The following is a 19,942-nucleotide window of genomic DNA, read 5'->3' as shown; positions in this document are numbered from 1 at the left end:
TATGGCAGCATTTATTACCTGTCCCTAATTGCCCTTGAGAAAGTGATTGCGAGCTGCCTTCTTGAGCCGCTGCAATCCAGGTGCTGTATGTAGACCGGCTGCTAATAGGGAAAATCGTTACAACATCTCCAGAAAGATTCCACCGTCAAGAGAGAGAATTTCTTTTATTAGAGAGTACAAAATTGTGAAATTCCAAACTGCAGAGGGCTGCTGAGTCTGGGTTATCAAATATATTCAAGGCTGAGACAGACATATGCCTCTGATCAGAAAGAGACTTAATGGATATAGGGGAAAATCAAGAATGTGGAGTTGGGGATTATCAGATCAGCCCCAATCTCATTGAGTAGCAGAGTAGGTTCAATGGGCTGAGTGGCCTACTTATATATCTTGTGGTCTTATGGTATTTACACGGACACCAGCTCAAGTTATTCTCGATCCTCTGACCTCTGAGTTGAGTCTGTGGTCATTTCAACATCACTAGAGTGGGGCCCTGGAAAAAATTATCTTTGGTGAGGGACAAATGAACACGTGGAATGATCCTGCCTGGTTCCCGTTCACAAAGAAAGCAGTCAATCAGCTGGCAGCACTGCATTCTGCCACGCCAGGATGCAAAGCAGAAGTTTCTGGTACTGCCCGAGATGGCGTTGTTGCAGGATGGGCTATCATACAGGCCATGCTGGAAGTGAGCGGAGAAGTAGCACATCCCAATTACAGCATCACTGACTCCCGAAAGAACCCCAGTGCCATGGAGCCAAGCCCTGTGCTTTGTCAATCCTTATTCATAATAAACAGTAACCAAGGGAAGAAACTTGTGTCTTAGTGACTCTGAAATTCTGAAACTGAAGAGTTAACCTTTAGTTTCAATTCCTTGCTGTGAGTGCAATTCAGTAAAGATCACCTGATCATGATGTAATGTGAATGACGTGGTTAATCTGTTTAAATGACTTGGTTTATCTTTGGAGGCTATGCACCGTTCATTCTGATCACTCAGCTCCTTCGACAGCAGAAGGAAAATAAACAAGCAGCCGGCGTATTCACTCAGATCACCATGGGGTAAGTGAGATCCTGATGTGTGCATTCCATGTACAGTACACTCAGCTGGAGCTCTGTGCTATCTGATTAGCACTGAATGAAGGTGGGAAGGTGGGATCTGTACAAGAAGGACAGGTTGCACCTTAACTGGAGGAGCACCAATATCCTGGGCGGGAGGTTTGCGAGAGCTCTTTGGGAGGGTTTAGGCTAGTTTGACCGGGAGATGGTAACCGGAGCAACAGATCAGAGAAAGGGATAGCTGGTGTACAGGCAGATACAGCATGTAGAGAGTCTTTGAGGAAGGATGGATAGTTGATAGGGCAAAGTTGCAGTCAATGTGACGGGTTGAAGTGTGTGAATTTAGAGCTATGATGTTGTGGCCATTGCAGAGACTCAGGTGTCACAGGAGCAGGAATGGTTGTTGGATATTCCAGGTTTAGATGTTTCAAAAGAAATAGGGAGGGAGGTAAAAGAGGTGAGGGAGTGTCATTGCTAATCAGGGATGGTATTGCAGCTTTAGAAATGGAGGCCGTGGAGGAGCGTTTATCCACTGAGTGGTGGGTGGAAGTCAGAAACAGGAAAGGAGCGGTCACTTTACTGGGAGTTTCTTACAGATCTCCCAACAGCAACAGAGACACTGAGAAACAGATTGGGAGGCAGATTTTGGAAGGTGTAGATTCTCCCTGTGTCTGGGTGAGTTTCCTCTGGGTGCTCCGGTTTCCTCCCACAGTCCAAAGAGGTGTAGGCTAGGTAGATTGGCCATGCTAAATTGCCTGTAGTGTTCAGGGGTGTGTGGGTTATAGGGGGATGGGTCTGGGTGGGATGGTCCAAGGGGCGGTGTGGACTTGTTGAGCCAAAGGGCCTGTTTCCATACTGTAGGGAATCTAATCTAATCTAATCTAATAGGGTTGTTGTCATGGGTGACTTCAACTTCCCTAATGTTCACTGGCACCTCCTAAGTGCAAATAGTTTGGACAGAGCAGATTTGTCAGGTGTGTCCAGGAAGGATTTCTGACTCAATCTGTAGATAGATCGACTAGAGGGGAGGCCATATTGGATTTGGTGCTTGGCAACGAACCAGGTCAGGTGTCAGATCTCTCTGTGGGAGAGCATTCGGTGACAGTGATCACAACTCCCTGACCTTTACTATAGTCATGGACAGGGAGAGGGGCAGATGGTATGGGAAAGTATTTAATTGGGGGAGGGGGAATTACAATGCTATTAGACAGGAACTGCGGAGCATAAATTGGGAACAGATGTTCTCAGGGAAATGCATGACAGAAATGTAGAGGTTGTTTAGGGAGCTCTTGCTATGAGTTCTGGATAGGTTTGTCTCACTGAGACGAGGAAGGGATGGTAAGGTGAAGGAACCTTGGATGACAAGACTTGTGGAACATCTAGTCACGAGGAAGAAGGAAGCTGACTTAAAGTTGAGGAAGCAAGGATTATTGAATTCTTTGAGGATGTAACAAAACATATTGACGAAGATAGAGAAGTGGATGTGGTATAGATGGATTTAAGTAAGGTGTTTGATAAAGTTCCCCATGGTAAGCTGATTCAGAAAGTAAGGTGGCATGGGATGCAGGGAAATTTGGCTGTGTGGATACAGCAATGGCTGTCCAACAAAAGACAGAGGGTGGTATTGGATGGAAAATAATCTGCTTGATGTTTTACAGGGATCTGTGCTGGGACCTCTGCTCTTAGCACTGCAGCCTCACAGCGCCAGGGACTGGGGTTCAATTCTCGCCTCGGGTAACTGTCTGTGTGGAGTTTGCACATTCTCCCCGTGTCTGCGTGGGTTTCCTCTGGGTGCTCCGGTTTCCTCCAACAGTCAAAGATGCACAGGCTAGGTGGATTGGCCATGCTAAATTGCCCATAGTGTTCAGGGGTGTGTGGGTTATGGGGGATGAGTCTGGGTGGGATTCTACATGGGGTGGTGTGGGCTTGTTGGGCCGAAGGGCCTGTTTCAACACTGTAGGGAATTTAATCGAATCTAAATGGCTTGGTTGAGTAAGTGGAAGGGTGGGTTAGTAAATTTGCCGATGACACGAATGTTGGTGGAGTTGTGGATAGTGTGGAAGGCTGTTGTCAGTTGCAATGGGACATTGACAGGATGCAGAGCTGGGCAAAGAAGTGGCAGGTGGAATTCAAACCAGAAAAGTGTGAAGTGATTCATTTTGGAAGTTTGAATTTGAATGCAGAATAAAGGGTTAATGGCAGGATTCTTGGCAGTGTGGAGGAACAGAGAGATCTTGGGATCTACTTCCATAGATCCCTCAATGTTGTCACCCAAGCTGTTAGGGTTATTTAGAAGGTGTATGATGTGCTGGCTTTTATTGGCAGGGGGATTGAATTTAAGAGCTGAGAGGATATGCTGCAGCTCTACAATACCCTGGTTAGACGACTCTTGGAATATTGTGTTCTGTTCTGGTTGCCTCATTATAGGAAGGTTGTAGAAGGTTTAAAGAGGGTGCAGAGGAGATTTACCAGGATGGTTCCTGGAAGGGAGGGCAGGTCTTTATGAGAAAAGGTTGAGGGAGCTAGGGCTTTCTCATTGGAACGAAGAGGTGACTTGATAGAGGTGTACAAGATGATGAGACGAATAGATAGAGTGGATAGCCAGAGAATTTTCCCAGGCTGGAAATGACTATTATGAGGGGGCATAATTTTAAGGTTACCAGAGGAAGGTTTAGGGGAGATGTCAGAGGTAGGTTCTTTACACAGAGAGTAGAGGGTGCATGGAATGCACTGTTGGTGGTGGTAGTGGAGTCAGATAAAATAGGGTTATTTAAACAACTCCTGGATAGGCACATGGATGATAGTAAAATGTAGGGTATGCAGGTAGTTTGATCTTCGAGTAGGATAATAGGTCAGCACAAACACATGGGCCAAAGGGCCTTTGCTGTGCTGTACTGTTCTAGGTCCTATTTTCGATCTGAGGAGTTGCAAATGGTGCTGAACATTGTGCAATCATTGGTCAACATCCCCACTTCTGACCTTATGATGGAGGGAAGGTCAATGATGAAGTAGCTGAGGGGACCCGATTGCCTTAGTAGTATTGTCACTGGGCTGTTAATCTAGAGACCCAAGTCACGTTCAGCAGACCTGGGCTTGAGTCTCACCAAGGCAGATGTTGGAATTTGAATTCAATAAATTAATTTTAGTCTGATGATAACCATGAAACCATTGTGAATTGTCAGGAAAATACGATCAGGGTCACTAATGCCCTTTAGGGAGGGAAACTGCCGTCCTTACGTGGTCTAGCTTGCTTGTGACTCCAGACACACAATATTGTAGGTCACCCTTAACTGCTCTCTGGTAATTAGGGAAGGACAATATATGCTGCCTGGGCAGTGACACCCTCATTCCATGAATGAATAAATAAAAAAAGATGTTTGGGACTAGGACACCACCGTGATGAATTCCTGCAGAGATGCCCTGGAGATGAAATGACTGACCTGCAACAACCACTGCAGAAAGGATGTTTGGGGACTCGTCAACTGAGGTAGTATGAGCTGAGGTTAGAAACAGGAAAGGAGAGGTCACCCTGTTGGGAGCTTTCTATAGGCCTCCGAATAGTTCCAGAGATGTACAGGAAAGGATGGCAAAGCTGATTCTCGATAGGAGTGAGAGAGATAGGGTAGCTGTCATGGGGGACTTCAACTTTCCAAATATTGACTGGAATCACTATAGTTCGAGTACTATAGATGGGTCAGTTTTTGTCCAGAGAGTGCAGGAGAGCTTCCTGGCACAGTATGTAGACAGGCTAACAAGGGGCAAAGCCACATTAGATTTGGTACTGGGTAATGAGCCTGGCCAGGTGTTAGATTTGGAAATAGGTGAGCACTTTGGTGATAGCGATCACAATTCTGTTATGTTTACTTTAGTGATGGAAAGGGATAGGTGTATACCACTGGGCAAGAGTTATAGCTGGGGGAAAGGCAATTACGAAGAGATTAGGCAAGATTTAGGGAGCATAGGATGGCGAAGGAAACTGCAGGGAATGGGCACATTAGAAATGTGGAGCTTATTCAAGGAAAAGCTCCTGTGTGACGTAGATAAGTATGTACCTGTCAGGCAGGGAGGAAGCTGTAGAGTGCGGGAGCCGTGGTTTACGAAGGAGGTGGAATCTCTGGTCAAGAGGAAGAAGAAGGCTTATGTTAGGATGAGATGTGAAGGCTCAGTTAGGGCACTTGAGGGCTATGAGGTAGCCAGGAAAGACCTAAAGAGATAGCTCAGAAGAGTCAGGAGGAGACATGAGAAGTTGTTGGTGGATAGGATCAGGGTAAACCCTAAGGCTTTCTATAGGTATTTAAGGAATAAAAGAATGACGAAAGTAAGATTAGGCCCAATCAAGGATAGTAGTGGTAAGTTGTGTGTGGAGTCAGATGAGATAGGGTAAGCACTAAATGAATATTTTTCAACAGTATTCACTCTAGAAAACGACAATGTTATCGAGGAGAATACTGAGATACAGGCTACTAGACTAGGTGGGATTGCGGCTCACAAGGAAGAGCTATTAGAAATCCTTCAGAGGGTGAAGATAGATAAGTCCCCTGGGCCGGATGGGATTTATCCTAGGATCCTCTGGGAAGCCAGGGAGGAGATTGCCGAGCCTTTGGCATTGATCTTTAATTCGTCATTGTCTACAGGAATAGTGCCAGAAGACTGGAGAATAGCAAATGTGGTCCCCTTGTTCAAGAAGGGGAGTAGAGACAACCCTGGTAATTATAGACCAGTGAGCCTTACTTCAGTTGTTGGTAAAGTGTTGGAAAAGGTTATAAGGGATAGGATTTATAACCTTCTAGAAAAGAATAATTTGATTAGGGATACTCAGCACTGTTTTTTGAAGGACAGGCCGTGCCTCACAAACCTTATTGAGTTCTTTGAGAAGGTGACCAAACAGGTAGATGAAAGTAAACCGGTTGATGTGGTGTATATGGATTTCAGCAAGGCGTTTGATAAGGTTCCCCACAAAGGAATGGAATTGTGGGAGATATAGCAGTTTGCATCGGAAATTGGTTTGCTGAAAGATGACAGAGGGTGGTGGTTAATGGAAATGTTCATCCGGGAGATCAGTTACTAGTGGTGTACCGCAAGGGTCGGTGTTGGGTCCGGCTGCTGTTTGTCATTTTTATAAATGACCTGTATGAGGGCGTAGAAGGATGGGTTAGTAAATTTGCAGACAACACTAAGGTTGGTGGAGTTGTAAATAGTGACGAAGGATGCTGTAGGTTGCAGAGAGACATAGATAAGCTGCAGAGCTGGGCTGAGAGGTGGCAAATGGAGTTTAATGCAGACAAGTGTGAGGTGATGCACTTTGGTAGGAGTAACCGGAAGGCAAAGTACAGGGCTAATGGTAAGATTCTTAGAAGTGTAGATGAGCAGAGAGATCTCGGTGTCCATGTACACAAATCCTTGAAAGTTGCCACCCAGGTTGACAGGGCTGTTAAAAAGGCATACAGTGTTTTAGCTTTTATTAATAGAGGGATCGAGTTCCAAAACCAAGAGGTTATGGTGAAGCTGTACAAAACTCTGGTGCGGCCGCACTTGGAGTATTGTGTACAGTTCTGGTCACCGCATTATAAGAAGGATGTGGAAGCTTTGGAAAGGGTGCAGAGCAGATTTACCAGGATGTTGCCTGGTATGGAGGGAAGGTCTTATGAGGAAAGGCTGAGGGACTTGAGGCTGTTTTCATTAGAGAGAAGAAGGTTGAGAGGTGACTTAATTGAAACATATAAAATAATCAGAGGGTTAGATAGGGTGGATAGGGAGAGCCTTTTTCCTAGGATGGTGACGGCGAGCACGAGGGAGCATAGCTTTAAATTGAGGGGTGAAAGATATAGGACAGATGTCAGAGGTAGTTTCTTTACTCAGAGAGTAGTAAGGGAATGGAACGCTTTGCCTGCAACGGTAGTCGATTCGCCAACTTTAGGTACATTTAAGTCATCATTGTATAAGCATATGGACGTACATGGAATAGTGTGGGTTAGATGGGCTTGAGATCAATATGACAGGTCGGCACAACATCGAGGCCGTAGGGCCTGTACTGTGCTGTAATGTTCTACATTCTATGTAACCACAACCATTTTCCTACCTGCCAGGTATGATTCCAACCAATGAAGAGTTTGCCCTCTGATGACCATTGATTCCAGTTTAGTGGCATTGATGATAAGGGCTCACCTTGTCAGGTTCGTTTTCAGAGACCCTCACGGACTTGCTGCAATAACAAGACACTGACCTGTTTAGAAAAACACAAATCCTTTTATTACCAAGCAAGTCCAAGCTGTGGAGAATCACTGTACTCAACCCGGCACAGAGTGCAGAGTCTCGCAAGTAATTCTCTCCGAGCAGCGGACAGTCCCCGCTTTTTATACTTTACAGAAGACATGATACAGAAAACAATTTCACAATTTACAAAAGACATGATTCATGAAACAATTACTACAACAGACAAAGACAGGATACCAAACAAGTATTGCATCAAGAGCATAAAAGACCAGGATATAGTATCGCTTGCTAGTGAAGTAGCTGCTAATGGCAGGAGGCGATTTCGAGTCGTTGCCCCAGACAGATTCTGATTTCAAGTTGCCAGCGTGTCTGGCTGGAACAAAGTCAGTGCCCTGGCCCCTTTGCCAGCGACAGAAGTTACATGCTTTAGAGGTTTCACACCTTTACAAATTTTCCCCACCTAACCCTATTTGAAACAGTTTGATTCTAATTTTAATTCAGTCAGGAAGCTTAGGACAGTGTCTGCATAATGATGTGTGAGAAGATAAGGAGTTACAAAAGCTTTACACTGAATTCCTAGCTGGGCAGGAAGCTTCAGGGCAGTGCCTGCATACCTATATGTAGGTAGATAAGAGTTTACTTCTATAAATTAAAGTCTCTGGATAGGAATCAAATGCAGATAAAAGACTTTAATTTATAGAAGCATAGAAATCAATGCGATGTTATCACATTAACATCTCAACCTCACCTCTGGAATTCAGCTCTTTTATTCATGTTTGAACCAAGGCTGTGATGAGGTCATGAAATGAGTTACCCTGACTGAACCCAAATTGAATGTCACTGAGCAGGTTATTGCTGAGCAGGTTCTGCTTGATAGCACTGTTACTGACACCTTCCATCACTTTCCTTATGATTGAGAATATACTGATGGGTGGTAATTAGCTGAGTTGGATTTGTCCTGTTTTTTTTATGCACAGGACATACAGTATTTAATGCTTCCAATCGTTCCTTGATATCACATGGAGTGAATGGAATTGGCTGAAGACTGGTATCTGTAATGCTGGGGACCACTGGAGGAGGCCAAGATGGATCATCCACTTGGCACTTCTGGCTGAAGATTGCTGCGAATGCTTCAGCCTTTTCTTTTGCAATGATTTACCGCGCTCCTCTAGTGAGATGTTTAATTGCCCACCACCATTCACAACTGAATGTTGCAGGACTGCGAGCTTAGATCTGACCTGTTGGTTGTGGGATCACTTAGCTCCTTGCTGCTTATGCAGTTTGGTGTGCAAGTAGTCCAGTTTGATGGCTTCACCAGTTTGACACTTCATTTAAAGGTACGCCTGGTGCTGCTCCTGGCACGCCCTCCTGCACTTCCATTGAGCCAGGACTGATCCCCTGTCTTGCTGTTCTTTTCTTTAATTCATTTTGTGGGATGTGAGTCATCGCTTGCTGACCCAGCATTTATTGCCCATCCCTAGTTGCCCTTGAGAAGTTGGTGATGAACTGCCTTCTTGAACTGCTGCAGTCCATCTGCTATGGGTTGACCCACAATGCCACTGGGGAAGGAGTTCCAGGACTTGGACCCAGCGACAGTGAAGGAACAGTGATATATTTCCAAGTCAGTATGGTGAGTCGCTTGGAGGAGAAGTTGGAGGTGGTGGTGTTCCATTTATCCGCTGCCCTTGTCCTTCTACGTGGAAGTGGGTTTGGAAGGTGGTGTATGAGGATCTTTGGTGAATTTCTGCAGTGCGTCTTTGTAGATAGTACACACTGCTGCTGCTGAGCGCCTGTGGTGGAGGGAATGGATTCTTATGGGTGTAATGCCAATCAAGCAGGGGCTGCTTTGTCCTGGATGGTGTCAAGCTGCTTGTGCATTGTTGGAGCTGCACTCATCCAGGCAAGTGGGCAGTATTACATAGAACATAGAACATTACAGCACAGTACAGGCCCTTCGGCCCTCGATGTTGTGCCAACCTGTCATACCAATCTGAAGCCCAACTAACCTACACTATTCCAAGTACGTCCATATGGTTGCCCAATGATGACTTAAATGTACTTAAAGTTGGAGAATCTACTACCATTGCAGGCAAAGCGTTCCATTCCCTTACTACTCTCTGAGTAAAGAAACTACCTCTGACATCTGTCCTATATCTTTCACCCCTCAATTTAAAGCTGTGCCCCCTTGTGCTCACCATCACCATCCTAGGAAAAAGGCTCTCCCTATCCACCCTATCTAACCCTCTGATTATTTTATATGTTTCAATTAACACTATAGTTCAAGTACTATAAATGGGCCCATTTTTGTCCAGTGTGTGCAGGAGGGCTTCCTGACACAGTAAGTAGACAGGCCAACAAAGGGGGAAGCCACATTAGATTTGGTACTGGATAATGAGGCCGGCCAGGTGTTAGATTTGGAAGGCTCTCCCTATCCACCCTATCTAACCCTCTGATTATTTTATATGACTCAATTAAGTCACCTCTCAACCTTCTTCTCTCTAACGAGAATAGCCTCAAATCCCTCAGCCTTTCCTCGTAAGACCTTCCCTCCATGCCAGGCAACATCCTAGTAAATCTCCTCTGCACTCTTTCCAAAGCTTCCACATCCTTATAACGCGGTGACCAGACTGTACGCTATATTCCAAGAGCGGCCGCAGCAGAGTCTTGTACAGTTTCACCATAAGCTCATGGTTCCGGAACTTGATTCCTCCACTAATAAAAGCTAAAACACTGTATGCCTTCTTAACAGCCCTGTCAGCCTGGGTGGCAACTTTCAAGGATCTGTGTACATGGACACCGAGATCTCTTTGTGCATCTACACTACCAAGAATCTTACCATTAGCCCAGTAACTTGCATCCCGGTTGCTCCTACCAAAGTGAATCACCTCACACTTGTCCACATTAAACTCCATTTTCCACCTCTCATCCCAGCTCTGCAGCTTAACTATGTCTCTCTGTACCCTACAATATCCTTCGTCACTATCCACAACTCCACCGACCTTATTGTTGTCTGCAAATTTACTAACCCATCCTTCTACGCCCTCATACAGGTCATTTATAAAAATGACAAACAGCAGCCGGACCCAACACCGACCCTGGCGGTACACCACTAGTAACTGGTCTCCAGGATGAACATTTCCCATCAACTACCACCCTCTGTCTTCTTTCAGCAAGCCAATTTCTGATCCAAACTGCAATATCTCCCACAATCCCATTCCTCCGCATTTTGTATAATAGCCTACTGTGGGGAACCTTATCGAATGCCTTGCTGAAATCCATATACACCACATCAACCAGTTTACTCTCATCTATCTGTTTGGTCACCTTCTCAAAGAACTCAATAAGGTTTGTGAGGCACGACCTTTCCTTCAAAAAACCGTGCTGAGTATCCCTAATCAAGTTATTCTTTTCTAGATGATTATAAATCCTATCCCTTATAACCTTTCCAACACTTTACCAACAACTGAAGTAAGGCTCACTGGTCTATAATTACCAGGGTTGTCTCTACTCCCCTTCTTGAACAAGGGAACCACATTTGCTATCCTCCAGTCTTCTGGCACTATTCCTGTAGACAATGACGATCAATAAAGATCAATGCCAAAGGCTCGGCAATCTCCTCCCTGGCTTCCCAGAGGATCCTAGGATAAATTCCATCCAGCCCAGGTGACTTATCTATTTTCACACTCTGTAGGATTTCTAATAGCTCTTCCTTGTGAACCTCAATCCCACCTAGTCGAGTAGCCTCTATCTCAGTATTCTCCTCAACAACATTGTTGTTTTCTAGAGTGAATACTGTTGAAAAAATATTCATTTAGTGCTTCCCCTATCTCCTCTGGCTCCACACACAACTTTCTACTACTATCCTTTGATTGGCCCTAATCCTACTCTCGTCATTCCTTTATTCCTTAAATACCTATAGAAAGCCTTAGGGTTTACCCTGATCCTATCCACCAACAACTTCTCATGTCTCTTCCTGGCTCTTCTGAGCTCTCTCTTTAGGTCTTTCCTGGCTACCTTGTAACCCTCAAGCGCCCTGACTGAGCCTTCACATCTCATCCTAACATGACCCTTCTTCTTCCTCTTGACCAGAGATTCCACTTCCTTCGTAAGCCACAGCTCCCGTGCTCTACAGTTTCCTCCCTGCCTGACAGGTGTATATACTTATCTAGGACACACAGGAGCTTTTCCTTGAATAAACTCCACGTTTCTAATGTGCCCACGCCCTGCAGTTTCCTTCCCCATCCTATGCTCCCTAAATTTTGCCTAATCTCATCGTAATTGCCTTTCCCCCAGCTATAACTCTTGCCCAGTGGTATACACCTATCCCTTTCCATCACTAAAGTAAACATAACAGAATTGTGATCGCTATCACCAAAGTGCTCACCTACTTCAAAATCTAACACCTGGCCAGCCTCATTACCCAGTACCAAATCTAATGTGGCTTTGCCCCTTGTTGGCCTGTCTACATACTGTGTCAGGAAGCCCTCCTGCACACACTGGACAAAAACGGACCCATCAATAGTACTTGAACTATAGTGTTAAGTGAAACATATAAAATAATCAGAGGGTTAGATAGGGTAGATAGGGAGAGCCTTTTTCCTAGGATGGTGATGGTGAGCACAAGGGGACATAGCCTTAAATTGAGGGGTGAAAGATATAGGACAGATGTCAGAGGTAGTTTCTTTACTCAGAGAGTAGTAAGGGAATGGAACGCTTTGCCTGCAATGGTAGTAGATTCGCTAACTTTAAGTACATTTAAGTCATCATTGGACAAGCATATGGACGTACATGGAATAGTGTAGGTTAGATAGGCTTCAGATCGGTATGACAGGTCGGCACAACATCGAGGGATGAAGGGCCTGTACTGTGCTGTAATGTTCTATGTTCTATGTTCTATGTTCCCAGTCAATATTTGGAAAGTTGAAGTCCCCTGTCTCTCTCACTCCTATCGAGAAGCATCTTTGCTGTCCTTTCCTCTACATATCTGGAACTATTCGGAGGCCTATAGAAAACTCTCAACACGGTGACCTCTCCTTTCCTGTTTCTAACCTCAGCCCATACTACCTCAGTTGACGAATCCCCAAACATCCTTTCTGCAACTGTAATACTGTCCTTGACCAACAATGCCACACCTCCGCCCCTTTTACCATCTTTTCTGTTCTTACTGAAACATCTAAATCCCGGAACCTGCAACAACCATTCCTGTCCCTGCTCTATCCATGTCTCCGAAATGGCCACAACATCGAAGTCCCAGGTACCAACCCATGCTGCAAGTTCACCCACCTTATTCCGGACGCTCCTGGCGTTGAAGTAGACACACTTCATTCCAACTTCTTGCTTGCCAGTGCCATCTTGCTTCTCTGAAATTTTATTTCGGACATCACTACTCTCAAACTTTTCTATACTCGAACTACAATTTTGGTTCCCATCCTTCTGCTGAATGAGTTTAAACCCGCCCGAATACCCTTAGCGAATCTCCCCCCCAGGATATTGGTACCCCTCTGGTTCAGGTGAAGACCATCTTGCTTGTGGAGGTCCCACCTACCCCAGAAAGAGCCCCAATTATCCAAGAATCCAAAACCCTCCCTCCTGCACCACCCCTGTAGCCACGTGTTCAACTCCTCTCTCTCCCTATTCCTCGCCTCACTAGCACGTGGCACAGGCAACAAGCCAGAGACAACAACTCTGTTCATCCTAGCTCTCAGCTTCCATCCTAGCTCCCTGAATTTCTGCCTTAAATCCCCATCTCTCCTCCTACCTATGTCATTGGTGCCTATGTGGACCACGACATGGGGCTGCTCCCCCTCCCCCTTAAGAATCTCAAAAACACAATCAGAGACATCACGAACCCTGGCACCTGGGAGGCAACACACCAACCATAAGTCTCTCTCGTCCCCACAGAACCTCCTATCTGTCCCCCTAACTATGGAGTCCCCAATGGCTACTGCCCTGCTCCTCTTCCCCCTTCCCTGCTGAGCAGTAGGGACAGACTCTGTGCCAGAGACCTGTGCCCCACTGCTTTCTCCTGGTAAGTCCCCCCCCCCCCAACAGTATCCAAAACAGTATACTTATTGTTGAGGGGAATGGCCACAGGGGATCCCTGCACTGCCTGCCGGTTCCCGTTCCGTCCCCTGACCGTAACCCATCTGCCCTTTTCTTGTACCTGAGGAGTGACTACCTCCCTGTAACTCCTCTCAATAACCCCCTCTGCCTCCCAAATGATTCTAAGTTCATCCAGCTCCAGCTCCAGATCCCTAACGCGGTTTTCAAGGAGCTGGAGTTGGGTGCACTTCCCGCAGATGTAGTCAGCAGGGACACTAGTGGTGACGCTTACCTCCCACATTCTGCAGGAGGAACATTCAACTGCCCTGACCTCCATTCCCATTATTCTAAGTTCCCAAAGAGATTGCTGAAAAATAAAGAATAAAAAAAACTAGTTACCTTACCAATCTGGCACACAGAACCTTTTTTTTTGGTTAGAAGAGGAGGATGGGTGGGAGACACTACCCGGGTAGTGTTTCGGGTAACGCAACCACACAAATATATTACCTCAATCACTCACCAGTCCCGTGTCGGCTCCTGCTCAGCGTCCCTCCGCCTATTCACGAGGTAAGTTTTTAAAACAGTGACTCACCTTCCCGACAGCTACCTGGTCAACGCACCCGCTCCTCCTGCTGCTGAAACAAAAAATGGAGGGCCCCGACGCTCGCGGTAAGTTTTTAAAACAGTGACTCCCTTTCCCGGAAGCTACCTGGTTAACACTCCCGCTCCTCCTGCCTCCTGTGTTCCATCACACTCCATCCTTGTGCCTTGTAGATGATGGACAGGTTTTGAGGAGTCAGGATGTGAGTTACTCACCACAGTATTCTTAGCTTCTGGCCTGCTTTTGTAGCCGTGTGGTTATGTGGTGAGTCCAGTTGAGTTTCTGGTCAATCATAACCCCCAGGATGTTGATAGTGGGGAATTCAATGATAGTAACTCTGTTGAATACCAAGAGGCAGTGATTAGATTGTCTTTTGTTCACGATGGCCATAGCCTGGCATCTGTGTAGCACAAATATTACTTGCCACCTGCCAGCCCAAGCCTAAATATTATCCAGAACTTGTTGCATTTGAACATGGACTGCTTCAGTATCTACAGAGTTGTGAATGGTGCTGAACATTGTACAATCGGCAGTGAACATCCACAACTCTGAACTTATGGTGGAGGGAAGGTCATTGATGAAGCAGCTGAAGATGGTTGGGCCGAGGACACTACCCTGAGGAACTCCTGCAGAGATGACCTGGACCTGAGATGACTGACCTCCAACAACCACGACCATCCCTCTAAGTGTCAGTTACGACTCCAACCACTGGAGATTTTGCCCCCGATACCCATTGATTCCAATTTTGCTGGAGCTCCTTGATGTCGCACTAGGATGAATACTGCCTCGATGTCAAGGGCTGTCACTCTCACCTCAGCTCTGGAATTCAGCTCTTTTATCCATGTTTGAGCCAAGGCTGTAATGAGATCTGGAGCTGAGTGGCCCTGCAGAACTCAAACTGGGCATCACTGAGCAGGTTATAATGTGGTAATAGTTGAGTGGAGGATATGCCAGGCCATGAGGTTACAGATTGTGCTGGGTTACAATTCTGCTGCTGTTGATGGCCCACAGTGTCTTAAGGAATCCCAGTGTTGAGTCGTTAAATTTTTTCGAAGTATGTCCCATTTAGCGCAACACTAGTGACACAGAACATGACGGAGGTTATTATCAATGTGAAGAGTTGACTTCATCCCTACAAGGACTGTGCAGCAGTCACTTTGCCAATGTTATCATGGACAGATTGGTAAGGATGAGGTCAAGCATATTTTTCCCTCTTGTTGGCTCCCTCACCACCTGCTGCAGACCCAGTCTAGCAGCTACGTCTTTTAGGAACCGACCAGCTTGATCGGTATTACTGCAGCCGAGCCATTCTTTATGGTGTACATTGAAATCCCTCATCCAGAGCATGTTTTATGGCCTTTCCCCTCAGTGCTTCCTCCAAGTGTTGTTCAATGTGGAGGAGTACCAATTCATCAGCTGAGGGAAGACAGTATGTGATAACCAGCAGGAGGTTCCCTTGCCCATGTTTAACCTGAAGCCATGAGACTTCGTGGGGTGTGGAGTCAATGTTGAGGACTCCCAGGGCAATTCCCTCTCAACTGTACACCACTGTGCGGCACTTTCTGCTGGGACTATCTTTCCCGTGGGACAGGATATATCCACAGGTGGTATGATGCTGTCTGGGAAATTGCTTGTAAGGTATGATTACATGATTGTATCAGGCTGTGAGACACCTCTTCCAGTTTTGGAACTAGCCCTGAGATGTCAGTAAGGAAGACTTAGCAGGATCCACAGGGCTGGCTCTGCTGTTGGTTTTTCTGGTGCCTATATCGATGCCAGGTGATCCGTCCAGTTTCATTTCCTTGAGACTTTGTAATGATTGGTACGACTGAATGACTTGTTAGGCCATTTCAGAGGGCATTTGAGAGTCAACCACATTGCTTTGGGTCTGGTGTCACATGTAGGCCAGACCAGGTGTGGATGGTAGATTTCTTTCCCTGAAGGACATTAGTGAACCAGGTGGGATTTCCCGACAACTGGCAAAAGTTTCATGGTCATCAGTAATTGCAGACTTTTTTGAGGTGAATTCAGTTTTCATCATCTACCATAGCAGGATTCGAACCTGGGTTTCAAGAAGATTAGCTGAGTTTCTGGATTAATAGTCTGGGGATACAGCCGCTAGGCCGTCACTTCCCCTCTGACTGAGTACTTGACCCAGTGTTCCTCCTTATATTACTGAGAGTGGGAGTCCTTGTGTTCCTGCACAGTACATGAGTAAACTACTGACATACAGCAAATACATCAGCCAGAATTAAAGATACTAGAGCCAGCTGAGGCAGTTTTTAAATGAATGGATAGAAGAGAGGCATGGCTTCAGTTTGTATGTGATAACTTTTGATTCATTTTATTCTCTTGCAGTGACACACAGAAGGATTTGTTGAGAGTGAAGCTTGATCAGCTTCAATGTCACTTTACGTGGGCCCCACAGAAAGAAACCATTGACTTGTACGATATGAAACAAAGATTAGAAGATTCAATACAACTTGATGTGAAATATCAAGACAGGTCTTACAACCAACTAGCTTTTGTAAACTGTCTGCAAGGAAACTGTGAAGAGGCAATTCAGAATTTAAAGGAAGCTGAAAAGATTCTGAAGGAGCAACATCAAGATGAGTTTGAGAAAAGAATCATTGTCACCTATGGAAACAATGCCTGGGTTTATTATCACATGGAGCAACTGGAAGACGCTCAGTCCTACCTCGACAAGCTGGAGATGGTCTGTAAACTATTCCCTGAAGCATCTCAGTTTACAGCAATGATACCCGAGGTTTATGGGGAGAAGGGTTGGTCGCTGTTGAGCTCTGCTGCTCAATATTATGAAGAAGCAAAGGAATGTTTTAAAAAGGCCCTGGAGAAAGATCCTAACAACATTGAGTGGAACATTGGCTATGCCACTGTTCTGTCTCGTTTGGAATGGTTTTCTGGGACCCCAGAGCATCGTGGGCCCATGGAATCAGTGAAGTGGTTTGAACGTGTGCTGGAGCTTGATCCCAATGACTCTGTATCCATGGTGCTGTTGGCTCTCAAACTACAACGAAACGGAAAAAATGTTGAAGCACTCACTTTAGTTGAACGAGCATTGCAGAAGTCCCCTGATCTCCCTTATGTGCTCCGATATGCAGCTCAGTTTTACCGACTCTGCAACAACGTGGATAAGGCTCTGGAGCTGTTGGAGAGAGGATTAGAAATTAGCCCACACTCTACCTTCATACATCATAAAATAGGTCAATGTTACAGAACCAAATTGGATCGAATGCTCAATAATCCACTCACTAAAGATCCTTGCAATCCGGCATTTCAACAGAAAGCTGAGCTGATCAATAAATGCAAGTACCATTTTGAAAAGTCTTTCAAGAAAGAGTCAGTGACATCTGTCAAGCCCAGCCTCGATTTTGCAGCAATTTGCTCATTAAATGAAGAATATGACAAAGCACAGGAAATCTACAGCCATCTCCTGACACTGGAATGTATTCGCCCAGAGAACAAGCAAGCGATACGTTTAGCGGTAGGGTTATTCCAATTGAATCGCAAGAATTCAGAATCAAAAGCCATCCGACATTTTCTGGAGGGAGTGAAAGTTAATTACAACTCAGTGGAACGGAAAAAGTGCCGTGAAAACCTGGAGAAGTTAGCCGCAAGACAGCTTTGCAGGAATCCAAGAGAGAGTGAGGCCCTTGGTGTTCGGGGATTCCTGCACCAGCTCGATGGGGAGAAGTATGAAGCGATTGAATGCTTTAAAAAGGCTTTGGAGTTTGATCCTGACAATGACGAATATTTAAGTGCTCTTTGTGAGCTACGCCTTTCCATTGAGGGCAGAAACAACTCTCCCTATGAAAACTAAATGATATGTTGAAATACATCGACTGCACTGAGTTATAAACAGATTTAGAGAGGCTCATGTTCATTAATAGAGAAATTTAGCGGGTCTGGCAACATCGGTGAAGAGAAAATAGAGTTCATATTTCGAGTCCAGTGATCCTTTTATCTTCATGGGTGTTGCCAGACCTGCTAAGTTCCTCCAGCAGTTTCTGTTTTTGTTTGTTTCAGATCTCCAATATCTGCACTTCTTTATTTTACACTTTCATTAATCGACTTTTTGGCTTTCTTTAAGTGAGCATTTTGCTCCTATATGTTTGATTTTCTCAATGGTCTGAATGCAATCATCCTACGTGTATTTAATTCAGGAATATTGCCCACACTGTCAAACTAACAAAATCATAATCATTTCCGTAGTTAGAGATTTTGATTAGCTTGAATTGGTAAAAATGTAACGTTGGACATAAGGGATCAAAGTTCAGATTCATAGTAATTCTTTTTGGAATTATATGAACTTGTTTAAAACAATAATAAATTAACATCGGCCTGATTTTAGCTCCAGATGGGTTTGGTGAGGGCATTTCAGATCTAAATAATTTCTCTAGTTCCTGCCTTGGGTTCATGACTCAGTTAAATATCACATTCAGGTTCAGAGAATGTCGGGGATAAAGGATAAAAGAATGCATTAAAAAGAAGAAAACAGTTAAAATTGAAAGTGAAACTCCAAATTGTGATTGTAATTGTCGACTCAAACAGTGAATGTCCAAATAAAATTACAATGTGGGTAACATTCAATTTGTGTTGTCAATCAGGGTGAATGAAATCCATTAATGTGGTGCACACTGTGTTAATCCATGATAAGTAACGTAACTCTACAGAAGCCACTATCTCATCACCAAGTTCCGCTTTAGTTACACATGGAGAGTGCTTGACATGATCCAGCTCCTTCAGAACCAGCTCTCAGAGTGAACAGAACCCTGACACTCCTGTTTATATCTGTCAGCCAGTGCTCCTTGATTGGGGCTGATAAGCCGGTACAATCGGGGAACTCATATTCTATGAGGTCAACCTGCCCGACCTCGTTACAATCATTACATCCCTCCCCCTCTGAGGCTGAGGATATAGCCAGTTTTTGTTTTGTTTCTTCTCTTGGGGCTTTTAGCACCAGGTCAGGTTCCCCCATCTCTGCCTCTGATACACTCTGATGTATAGAGTCATACAGCATGAAACCAGACCCTTTGGTCCAACCAGTCCATGCCAAACATAATCCCAAACTAAACTAGTCCCACCTGCCTGCTCCTGGCCCATATCCCTCCAGACCTTTCCTATTCATATACCCATTCAAATGCCTTTTAAATGTTATAATTGTATCCACATCCACAACTTCATCCGGAAGTTCATTCCACATGCAAATCATGGTTATCTACAGAATAACATGATGGATGAGGCAGATGAATGACTGGTTTGGTTGCAACCTTCAGTGCTTTATCCAATTCTTTTTGATATCATAGATCCCTACTCCATTCCTTTTGATGCACAGTGAGAGAAAAGTGATCTCCCTATCTCTGATCACCATCCAGAAATTGAATGCAACACTAGCTCCTCTTAAGGATAAACCAGTATCAAAACGTGAAAGATTTCACACTGGAAAATGAGGAGCGTCAAGTTCTTTCTTAATCTCCTCCTCTGGAGATGGATTGGCTTAACCTTTTTGCCAACCATTTGAGGGAATTTCAAACTGCTTAACCTGGATAACTTATTGATACCCTTTAGTGCTAGAACAAGCCCAGATATTGCAGTAAAAATTCTATTCAAGTTCAAGTGCAAAGCCTGTTCCAATTCTAATCCTCAAGGGTAGGGAGTAATGCTGTAAATTACAATTTCTTTGAATATACAAGAGATTTTGCTTTGAATTTTACATCATAGATACACACACATGCAAGCTTTAATTCCTTCAAGATGAATGCTTTGCAAAACTGAACAAATGACATCTTCATGAATATACACAAAATGTCTCAGCTGCTGTCATCTGAGTCCCATACTTGGCATCTACCGGTCATCATTTGCTTTCTGGTAAACCACTAAGACTATAAATTTTAAGCTAAATATATAAAATGAATAAATGGATATGTTGTACTGCCCCAGAGGGGAGAAGGTAGACATCTGTTCTTATGTTCCCAGCAGACATGATTGACAGAGTGGTATGATCAGCTGGTCACA

The 19,942-nt window shown here is 44.8% G+C and overlaps 1 protein-coding gene across 4 annotated transcripts in view; it reads left to right on the top strand.

Annotated features, from left to right (window-relative positions):
* Positions 1-18,470, top strand: part of LOC125461906 (interferon-induced protein with tetratricopeptide repeats 5-like) — a 33,276-nt gene extending 14,806 nt beyond the window's left edge. For 2 of the 4 annotated variants that reach the window (XM_059652926.1, XM_048551262.2), the window contains exons 2-3: positions 963-1,053; positions 16,265-18,470. In XM_059652926.1, coding sequence (XP_059508909.1) covers positions 1,049-1,053; positions 16,265-17,747 — 1,488 coding nt within the window. In that variant the 5' untranslated portion in view covers positions 963-1,048 and the 3' untranslated portion in view covers positions 17,748-18,470. The remainder of the gene's footprint in view (positions 1-962; positions 1,054-16,264) is intronic. The other 2 variants (XM_059652925.1, XM_048551261.2) reach the window with 1 other exon arrangement.
* Positions 18,471-19,942: the final 1,472 nt, after the last annotated feature.

Source organism: Stegostoma tigrinum, chromosome 20, assembly GCF_030684315.1.
Source record: "Stegostoma tigrinum isolate sSteTig4 chromosome 20, sSteTig4.hap1, whole genome shotgun sequence".
NCBI classification, from domain to species: Eukaryota; Metazoa; Chordata; class Chondrichthyes; order Orectolobiformes; family Stegostomatidae; genus Stegostoma; species Stegostoma tigrinum.
This window is presented reverse-complemented; position numbering and strand designations above follow the sequence as displayed.